The sequence below is a fragment of the Cupressus sempervirens genome, chromosome 11, assembly GCF_028749045.1.
Source record: "Cupressus sempervirens isolate cs-2001-9-10 chromosome 11, ASM2874904v1, whole genome shotgun sequence".
Classification (NCBI taxonomy): domain Eukaryota; kingdom Viridiplantae; phylum Streptophyta; class Pinopsida; order Cupressales; family Cupressaceae; genus Cupressus; species Cupressus sempervirens.
The window spans coordinates 825856470-825867378 of NC_143128.1; the positions used below are offsets into that span (position 1 = coordinate 825856470).

A 10909-nucleotide genomic window follows, 5' to 3' on the forward strand; every position below is an offset into this window, starting at 1 on the left:
TTTGTAGAATAGTGATTCACACTCCTTTCTTAGTACTATCTATTTCTAACATTGCCTTGGTCAAACCCCAGTTTCTGAATTAACCTTAAAATATAAATAATTGCAATGTTGGTTTAATTTAAAGAAAATGAATATATTCACTTTACAATAGTAGTATTTCTCAATCAAAGGCAATAAGCTCACTTTACCAATTGATTTGGATTAAGAAGATGCAAACGTAGAAGAAGGAAAACAGTTTTGAACCCTCTCTTGATGACAAGCTCCACTATTACCATGGACAAAGCTAGATCTTGAAAGGTTGTGGAATGAGTATCGGAGATAGGTAATGAAACCCCCAAATGAACACTTTTGAAGCTCCTTGAAAACACATCCGCTGCAAGAATTTCTCTTCCAATTGGTTGCAAAAGGATCTCCTTGAATGCACTTGAAGATGGCTTGAATGCTTGAATGATTTAGTGAAGCCAACAAAATATGAAGATTCTAGAAATTCAACACTAACAAGTATGAGGTGCTTAATAATTTTGTTTATAATTGTTATTAGAACAACATTACTATTATTTTATTTAAATTGTAATTGCTTTTCTTCAATTAAAAAAACACCAACAAATATGAGGTGCTAAATTTTTTTTTACCTTATTGAATTCTTCAATGTATGTAAATAATCTGAACATATTTTATCTTACAGTGTAAAACTAAAAGTTGCAAGACCCACTATATATTTATAAATTTGGTAAAAGGAAATTCTTTCTCCCCATTAGATGGTTGGGAAAGGGAAAAACAGTGCAGATTAATTTGCAGATAACGCCGGTTGAACCTTCCAAAATGACCTTTTTAAAGAATCTGAATAGTCAGTTGCAACCGGGCAACCAAATGCTTCTGTTATAAACCAATTCATATTGATCTGCTGGTTGGGTCCAGTTTTGCTCCTTTACAACCAGAAAAATGAAAAATGAATATGTTTCTAGTTGTGATTAGAAACATCTTGCCACTTTTAGAAGTTCTCCAGCCAACCCTCCACTGATCACCTCTTCACAATGTTTAAATCTCAATTTTTCGTAATGTTCATACAAATTAATATCCCCAGATAATATGTGGCCTGTTATTAGTGTCTTCTTAGATGCAGCTGTTTTGTATTTTTTATTGAATACAAACAAGTAACGCATGACAATATCATTTTCATTTTGAGGAGGAACTACCAAGTACTCACTCTTTTCTGCGACAACATAATTCTGGCCAGAGAAGATTTCACAGAGAGCGAGCACAAAATACTCTCTTCTTTTCCCATGCACGTTCCATGCTGAAGAAGTAGAGTAAGTCAATGAATGTTCCATCTCAGTTGAGAAGTAGATGCCTTCTCCAAATGCCATTCCTCCTGACATGTACTTTGTTCCACTCAAGCACTTCAGTCCATTTCTGTCAAATTCAACACCATCACCATCATTGTTTATGCATGGAAAGATCAATTTTAGATAATCAAGATTTGTCTTTCTTACCATATTCATATCTATAGTTTTTCAATACTCATATACTCGTTAACACTTCTCAAACTGAACGGGAAACATACAAAGATTAAAAACTTTTGAGAAAAGTAAACGTATCATACAATATCCTCAAAATATTTAACATTTTCTTATACCTGGAATTCATGGAGTAAATCAATTTTATAAAATTCAAAGTAGTTTTAACTATTAGAAAAAAGTTCACAAGAAAATTCATTATTTGAAATTGGTGAAGATCAGACTCATATCCTCAAATCCTTTTGCAAGGACAGTATGAAAAAGTATGTCACAAAAGTGTCAAAAAGATTTTGTAGTCTCATTCTTTATAGTTTAAGAGAAATCAATATGTGGATGAATTATTGACATTTTTCTGAAGTTTTATTGGAGCTGAAAAACTAGCCTGGAAGGAAATAAGGAAGACATTATAATATTATAACAGTGTTATTCCACGTTTGAAACTGTAAATTCTTTTTGTTTAAAATTGTGGGGAGGGGACGGCAAAGGGGACACAAAATCTATTTTTCTAGATAACTTTTTGAAGGGAGTTAAAAAGTTATTATAAGTTTTCAATAAAAAGCTTGTACAGATTTTTTTTCTTCCACACAACTAATGTAACATAGATTCAAAGTAGGAAATGGATATATAGAATAACTATCTCATACTATGTTTGAAGGTTCTAAAAGACTCTCCAAGGCGTCTCTTTAATAAACAGTTATTGTTTTCAATAGAAATTTATTAAATTATAGAAAAGGAGGGGAAGGTAGGGTTAAAAAGCCTATATTTAGCATTTGAATAACAACAAATGAAATATCAAGTGGCAGCATGGGAAAATGGAGAGGTGGGAGCTGGAAAGTAAGATCATCACCCATTGAACAGATAGGAAATGAAGAGTGGGAATAAGGGATCATAGAAACATGATATATTAAAGATTAAAAGCATTTTAATCATAGAAGATTGAAAGCATTTCAATCTTAAAAACATACTCTGAGAAGATCTGAAGCTGCATTCTACAAACCTCAATCTAAATAAATATTTCTTTGTTCATAAATGTTTCTTTGTGGACTTGTGTTCCATTCTCCCTTCTCCTTCAAAGAATTTATACCAGATTCTATTCCACCCACAATAACATCAATTCACCTTTGCATGTATGGTAATAGGACACCTAGAAAGTCTAGGCAAAGACTCATTCTGACAAAACGGCAATGATGTCTATACTAGGCACAAATCTAGAGGATCTTTTAAACGTAGGTGATACACAGTGGATCAATGATCAGCCCATTTGAAACTTTCGCTCTTCGTGTGGACATATTTCAGTTACAACTTACAAATGTAGGAAAGTAGGTAGTTGATAGTTTGCATTGAGTTGAGTATGGGTGTGGCTATCAAATCAATTCAATTAGATCTTTAAACTGAAACATGCAGTGCATGGGAAATCCAAACCTATGTGCATGATAAGAAAGGAGCCGTCTCACCTCCCCTATCACTAGAGAGACAGTAATTAGATAAGAAAGGAGCCCCTGCCTAGAGAAAGAGAGAACTATTGCATAGCTAATCAGACAAGAAAGGATCTCCCTCGCCTCCGCTTTCCAGAGAGAATTTTCGTATTGCCAAGAAGACAAGGAATGAGTTCTTTTGCATAGCCAAGAATACAAGAAAGGAGCCTCCTTGGATTTCAATAAACTGAACAATATTTTTGATTGATTCCTATCCCAAATAAGAGCAAAAGAGAAAAGAAAGTAAACTAGAGTAAATTTGATAACTTTCCACATTTCAAATGTGGATTATACCTCTGAACTATTGCATAGATAGAGAGGGGGGCAGGGTGTTGCAGAACTATTGCATAGCCAAGGAGACAAGAAAGGAGCCTCCTTGTCTCCCCTGCCCCACACGTGAGAGAGAATACTATTGCATAGAAAAGTAGACAAGAAAGCAAGAACATGTGTCTATATGAATGCTAGAGTTTTCCCTAAATTGGGTGTTTCCAAAGGTAAATAACTCAGGCTGTTCCGCTTGTTTATTTTCATATTTTCCATTTGAATGTATGCATTAGAAACTATTATCAATAACTTGTCATAATATCTGTGTTGGTGACTTTTTCCATTGGAATGTGGAAGACAAGTATGTGTCAACATTTTATTCTATTTGAGAGCACATGCTTTTCCCTCTTGTTTTATGGTCTATGGCAATCCAAAGAAAAAACAATCTGAAAGGTCAGAATGGTAGAATAATAATATTTCCTTTTAAATTGAAATATAAGTATGATAGGTTAAATTGTAGGTTGACTTCGGGGAGGGGTTAGGGTACAATACTGTTTGTGAATTTCTAATTTTCATTTATAAAGTTCATATATATATATATAAAGAAAAGAGAGGAATATATATAATTGTAAAATAAAATTATTTAATAATATGAATTTATGATGTTTGATCAATATCAAGATATACATAATAATTTAAATATAAGATCCAATACAGACTCTGTCCAGATCCATCAGAACCAGTTGGCAAATAGATTTAAGTATCATTGAGAATCTTTGTAGTTGTATTTTCTATTATGTATTCTTTTTTCAAATTTTTGTATGAAAACTAGGGTTCTTCTGTCCATGGTTACAAGAAAACAGAGAATAAGTGCGCATGATATAAAAGTAGCAACTGATGTTGAAGAAAACAATAAAAGATAGACGGAAAAGCATAAATAGGAGTAATAGTAGCAGATACCTTATAATGGAGTACCAATTCGACAAAGAACTTCCATGGAAGGCAAATACAGATCCTTCAGTTTTCCTACGCTCTGCAAGCTTGAGTTCACTCTCTGAGTTATATAAAACTGTGAACTGGTAGAGAGATCCAGGCAACTTAAACTTGTGATCCTTCTGAAGTAGACAAAGGGACAATCTATTTGTAAACAACACATATCTGAGGATTTTATATGGAAGCCATATTTTTTCTGCATAATCTTCTTGAGATAAGTCAGTCTGATTGACACTGTCAGTGATATAATCCTTTTGCAGCCACGAAATTCCAAGCTTTACAACTAATTCGATTTCACTGGAATACTGCTGCATCTCTGAAAGTGGGGGAATTGAATCTATTAGCTTTTGTAAAAGGCACAAATCTTTATTGTTCATGGCATTCACTTCTTTGCTGGAGAAATATTTTCTTGAATTGATTTCAGAAATGTCCTTGTTAAAGAACCCAGCACGTTTTCGCACTTCTTTCTTTTTTAATAAAAATGATGGAAATGGCTCGAAAACATCTCGAGTAGAACATCTTGTTGCAGCAGCAGCAAGGGTGAGCTCCAAATCAACCAACTCTGTATTTTTCAGTTCTTGTAGCACGGATGCTCCAAAACCCAACTCTTCAAACTTGTACAAGCTGAGGACAAGAGAAATTAAATCATTCAGTTAATTGTAGATATCAAAAACTAAGGGAAAAAACATCAGGCGGATTAAATTTTTTCATCAATAGTGAGAAGGAAACTTTACTTCAGCATCCCTGTGGTTGTAGTAATGGCTGTATGGGATCAAAAGATGCTTTTAAGCTAATAATCAGCTTGATTGAAATGTTTCTAGAAAAACTGTGTTATGTTTTGTTTGTAAAAATTGATAATGTGTTTCCACAATTTATAGTATTAATTTTATTTTTGTTTTGAATTCAGATTGTGTGTTGTGAACCATCGTCAGATCAACTTCTTGAAAAGTTATGTTGGCCTCTAGCTTTCCTATCAGATTTTGTTTTCTGTCATCAGAATGCATAATTTAAAATCCAGGTTCTGCCTGTCATGGTTAAGTATGACCATTTGGCTAATTTATCAGTGCTCAAAAAGCATTCTGGATTTTAGTAAACAGAAGTACTGGATTCCTATGGTAAAATATTATTACACTTTCTTGAGACGCATCTCAGAATGTTTTTCAACTATGTTTTCATATGAATATTTTAAAATTTTCTTTACATTTTAATTTTTCCTACTGTTATATAACCCTTCTTCAAAATAGACAAACATTTGTGATGGAGGAAAAATTGACCCGTCTTCGAAAATTGAGGTAACCTTACAAAAAAAGAAACATTCATTCATTAGTGTACCTTTGTATATACTAAATGATTCATCACAGATATTGTTAGATTCAATACAGTTAAGCTTGTATTTTTCTGTTTTTTTTGGACCCCTGAGGAAAATACAAATTTTGACCATTGTTGATAGGATAATATCTAGCTACAACACCTAGAAAGTTCAAGATATGTGATATGGGTGTCTACATTAAAAAAAATCACTCTATTATCAGTTTTGATCTAAATTTTGGTTTATCAGTAGTTCATGGCCACAGTTATTGTTTGCTTCATAAGAGTTAGGCTTGGAATCCACACATTCTAGTCAACTATTTGTATTCTCTAGTTTGTTTTCAGACTTCTATATTGATGAAAATATAAATCCCAAGTGTTGTTGACAGGAGAATATCCAGTCACAGCAGCTAGTAAGTTCAAGGCATATTATATGATACTGGACTATTTGTTTAAAGTCAATTCTTATTTGTTAAAAAATCAGCTCTTTATCAATTTTGATCTAGGTTTTGGTTTCTATTGAATTGACCAAATTTACAAAATTGAAGTTTTCACTTAGCAAGTTTCACAACGAGGAGAATTTCAGAACAAAAATCATTATTTAAAAATGGTGATAATTTCTGTTCTTCCTAACTGAAAAAAAAATCATATGTTGAAAATAACTTCATTTTAAATATTGGGAGAGAGAAAAGAATAACCCATAAAAAGAAATTAAAAATGCTACATCAGAAAGAAAATGAAGAAGAAAAGCATAAAGGATGGGAGGTGAAGAGAAAGAAGTACCAATTTTGGGCTTTTATCAATTATACTCTGCACAGCGGCATAGAAAATAGGAAGGGAAAATAAGATACATTATTGAAGGCAAGGAAGAAGCCCAGATTTGAAGACAAAGAAGTAGCATTGGAAAGAAAAAATGGAGAGATGATTTGTGAGAGAGGGCTATAAGAGGCTGAGTTTGTAATGGTATGAACAGAGAGTCTCTACAGCAAATTGACTATGAAAATTTGACAAACTTTTGACCAATTTAATGTGGAGCCTTCATATAATTTCTGAATCATCTGAATAAAGTTAAGATTCATTTTCAAGTTTCGTCATTTGAAAAAAAGATACTAGAAGTTTTATCACAACATTATTACACAGTACAGACATCACATTCTACAGTTTATATTTATAATGACCAACGTGTATAATTTCTGAAGTTTTTTGCATCACTGTTTTAAATTACAATCCATGATCTTTTGTCATAACAAAGCATTGATATAAAGAATATTCACAACACACAATCCAAAAATTATGCACGCTCATACTGATTGATATTCTTCAGACCCTGATCCTTTGATCTTGGACAATTTTTGTTGAGACGCAACATCAATGTAGTATGTCACTTCAATAGACTCGTGCATACCGAGTAGGCACCATGTGAAGAATATTTTGAAGTACCCTCTCTGAGTGCGAGACATCTGTTTAAAAGCTTAGCTAGGAAGTTTTAGGAAGCTATTCATCCCACAATTTCTTTAAAAACTGCACATCTACAATCACGACACATTAACTATTAAGCAGCACCTAAATTGGTAGGGGAATTTTCCAGCCCCTGAAAATGAGTAATAGAAAGCGGTTTTTTTCCTATCCTCAGGGGACCTCTCATTTCATGAATAAAATTCCTGAAATCCCCTGCCCCGAATGGCTTCCTCAGGTTCAATAAATGCTCTTATGGATGGATGACCCAAGTCCTCAATTCCATGACAATATACAAAAAGTAAAGGAGGAAGGAGGATTAAAGAAACAAAATACCATAATTCCGCATCGCAGTACCACAAGCGAGAGAAGGGTGGAAGAGGCCTTTTACAAATGGCACAAAATGCCCTGATAGTCTTCAGCCACGATCCCACGAATATCAAAAGTGTGACAAATATGTTACAAGACAATGCAACCTTGTGGCGAACACCTAGACAACCATCAGGCCTTATGTAGCAGTGCTCCAAAAATCCCTCAATCATATCTGGTAGTAAAACATAAGGCCCATACGGACGCATCTTGGTACACCAGCTTTTCTTAATGGCATTCTTAAATCTTTCATCCATACTCATACCTTTCACTGCCTCTTCCATGGCCGCCTTCAACTTTTCTATCTGAATTGGGCTCTCCTTCACTGAAACTTCAGCAGACCTAAAGAATTCCTCGGTAGCAGCCTCTTTTTTAACCCATGTACTGCTGCCAAATGATAAATGAAAGACCAGAGGATCATCTAAGCTAAATTGCAGTGCTGTGGCCACATTGTCTGCGGACATTATGTTCTTGATATCCATTCTCACCTCCACAACTTCCAAGCCCGGAATCATTTGAACGGAACACCATGGTAATATTCCACTCACAATTGAAGTTTCATCTACCATATACAACACCGCTTCACGGGCCACACTGAAATTTTCAGCTGAGCTGTACACATATGCTTCTCTTGATCTCTCCTCTGTCGCCCTGTTAATGGGCTTGGTGCATCCCAACTCTGTAAAAACTTGCAATATGTTGTCCAATACATTCCTCAAGCAATTGGGTTCAATTCTGAGGCGTTGAAGCTTGTCATTCAGAGCTTCAAGAGCTACCATCAAGGTGGCATCACATTCGTCTTGTAATGAAATAGCTACAAAAGATCCATCGCAATTGGAATCCTCCGAAGCAGAAAGGATACTGACCATGATCATATACCCTCCAACCTCTACACACATGGATTCCTCATTAACATCTTTGTTCTTTATCTTAAGACCAACTTTCTCTGCATCCACCCTGTTCTGGGCCATCCATAAATTGATTTCTTCTTCCATTTCTCTTTCACAAGCTCAACAAGTTCTTAAAATCTCAATCAGACGAAAACATATCAATTGGGCAGATATATATATACACATGTGAGTATACCCAAACCCCCAATAAAATTCTTGCATTGGAATTGATTTGGCATGTCAGAAACAGCTGGGGGGGAGAGTTCTTGGAGCAATCGCATTTGTTTGGATTTTCCTCTCATAGGCTATTCCGCACATACCCAGACGCCTAAATCTTGTTATGTGGAGACTTTAAAGCATCTTGGGAAGCTTTGCTTTAAGCAGAAGTATAAGTCTTTTCATCGAAAATTCGCTTTACATAAGAAATAGTGCAGCCATTGCTGTCAGTAAGGACAAAAAACCGAACTTACCACGAATGGAACTCTTGCCCTCCTTAGGAGAGAAATGGGTATTTTTAGTTATTTTTATTAGTTGATAATAGTATTATATAAAATTGTTATTATTATTTATCTGCTGGTGATAACTATCATACAAACATATATTTTTAATTTAAGGATACTACGAGGAAGTTACTTTATCTTTTATAAAACATTTCTCTATCATCTTATAAGTTAAAGAATGATGGTTTTTTTTGGTTTTTTGTTTCTTTTTCTCTTGTTTTTGTTACATGGAGGTATCCCCGTGACTTTAAGCTTAAGCTCAACAGAGCTTAGGGTGAGATTAGTCCCCCATGAGTGAAGAGCAACACTGGTTAAACCTAGAGGCAGAATTGAATCCGAGACCAAACACCGGTTAAATCCACAGGCAGAATTGAACCCGAGACCATGGGAGTGACCCACGACTTCAAGCCTATCCGTCAAACGTTCAGATAATTTAATGATACTATTAAAAATTAATTCAAAAGTTAAAATAAGAAGAAGTAAGAAAAAATTAAAAATTAAAAATAAGTTAAACAAATATTTTTAAAAATATTTACACTTAATTAATATTTAATATATGTATAGTCAAAATATAAGATATTATATATAATATTATAATACATAATTTAAAAAAAAATTAATATTATATATATATTTTTTTAATAAATAATATTTGCAATCTTTAATGAAATATATTTAGTAATTCGAAGAGTGCTCCAGTTTCCTGGTACTATTTTCTTTAAGAGAATAAAGTACCTTTAAATCTTAATTAATATTGTTTTCTGAGTTTTTTTTATGAATAGTTGATCTCCGACCTTAGACCGTATGAACTTGTTGGGTGATCCTATTTCCCGAGCCCTTTTCTCTGACTATGTAACTTTATTGTATTTATTTTAATATAAGAAAGGGACTATTCATCAAAACAATTATTATAAATAATATTATATAGTTATAAAATAGAATGTGAAAAGTCATGTAAGCCACTATTATTATTTTTTATTAGTAAACATTGTATGACTTTCAATTTGTTCTTTGGATTTGAGGAAAAGATGAGGAAGATACTTTATTCTTTTTTAAATCTCTTCCATGTCATCATCCAAATCAAAGGACACTCTTATCAAAGATGATGAAAATGAAAAGTTCTAAAATATGTATTATTATTTTATTTTATTATTTTATAGTAAACATTGTATGGTACAAAGTAAGAAGTTTTTTCTTTTTTTCTTTTATAAGTTATTATTGTTGATTAAAAGAAAATGGGAAAGAGAATCATATAAGTATCATTTAATACAAGATGGGTATTATTAGTCCCGCCTATTAATAGGCGAGACTATTGTTTTCACCTCAAATATGAGGATTTGTTTGCCTCGAAAATTTTGGTGTCCTCAAAAATATTTTACACAAATCCGTGTCGAGAAAATGAAGATTATTTTTTTCTTGAAAATGTTAAAAACTACAATTCTCATCGGCCAACACAATTTCTCCCAGTTGAAAAAAGAATTTTCCATTCATAAAATTGAAGAAAAAAAATGTACGAATCATCCATGCATATAAATTAAAAATTTGAATGAAGCACAACAATAAATGATTTAATCAACTGCTACATTCATCAAATCGTGTTGATGCAAATATTAAACCAAAACTATAAAAATTATAAAGTTTGTACTGCGCAATTATCGTCATTTTCGGTACACAAACAATGATAAACACATTTGTTAAGATATGTAAAATATATATATATATATATATATATATATATATATATATTTTTAAGTAATTTTATATTATATTTTAATTTTCAATTAAATAATATTTTAGAATTAATTTAGAAATGAATTTTTAATTTATATCAAAATTATTGAATTTAAATAAAATAATAATAATTAAATGAAAATATTAAATAAATATATTTATTTCAATTAGAAAATTAAATATATTTGTTTTATAATTTTTTATTTTAAATAATTGTCAAAAAAAATTACTTTAATTATTTTCAAAAATTAATTATAAATAATATTTTTAAATAATTTTAATAATTATTTTATGTTAAAATCATCAAATTTGAAGAAAGATAATAAAAATTAATTTAAATATTTTATTAAAATTGATTTCAATTTTCAAATGCAAGAATACTTTCTTTGCTTAGTATTTTAGTTTGA

The 10909-nt window shown here is 32.2% G+C and overlaps 1 protein-coding gene across 1 annotated transcript; it reads right to left on the reverse strand.

The window, feature by feature from the left end:
- Nucleotides 1-612: 612 nt before the first annotated feature.
- LOC149532111 (uncharacterized) lies at nt 613-8597 on the reverse strand. The gene is made up of 3 exons (XM_089809212.1): nt 7349-8597; nt 4217-4873; nt 613-1413 (listed from the first exon to the last, which is right to left on the reverse strand). Exons 1-3 carry the CDS (start codon nt 8374-8376, stop codon nt 972-974), a joined length of 2127 nt encoding a protein of 708 aa, XP_089665338.1. The 5' UTR covers nt 8377-8597; the 3' UTR covers nt 613-971.
- Nucleotides 8598-10909: the final 2312 nt, after the last annotated feature.

Bases quoted from the DNA above. Each gene is read 5' to 3' on its own strand.
- LOC149532111 (XM_089809212.1), bottom strand. From the start codon at position 8,376: ATGGAAGAAGAAATCAATTTATGGATGGCCCAGAACAGGGTGGATGCA. The intron at 4,874-7,348 runs GTATTTTGTTTC...TCTTGTCCTCAG, and splicing joins TACTGCGATGCGGAATTATG to CTTGTACAAGTTTGAAGAGT. The intron at 1,414-4,216 runs GTATCTGCTACT...TGAATTTGACAG, and splicing joins AATTGGTACTCCATTATAAG to AAATGGACTGAAGTGCTTGA.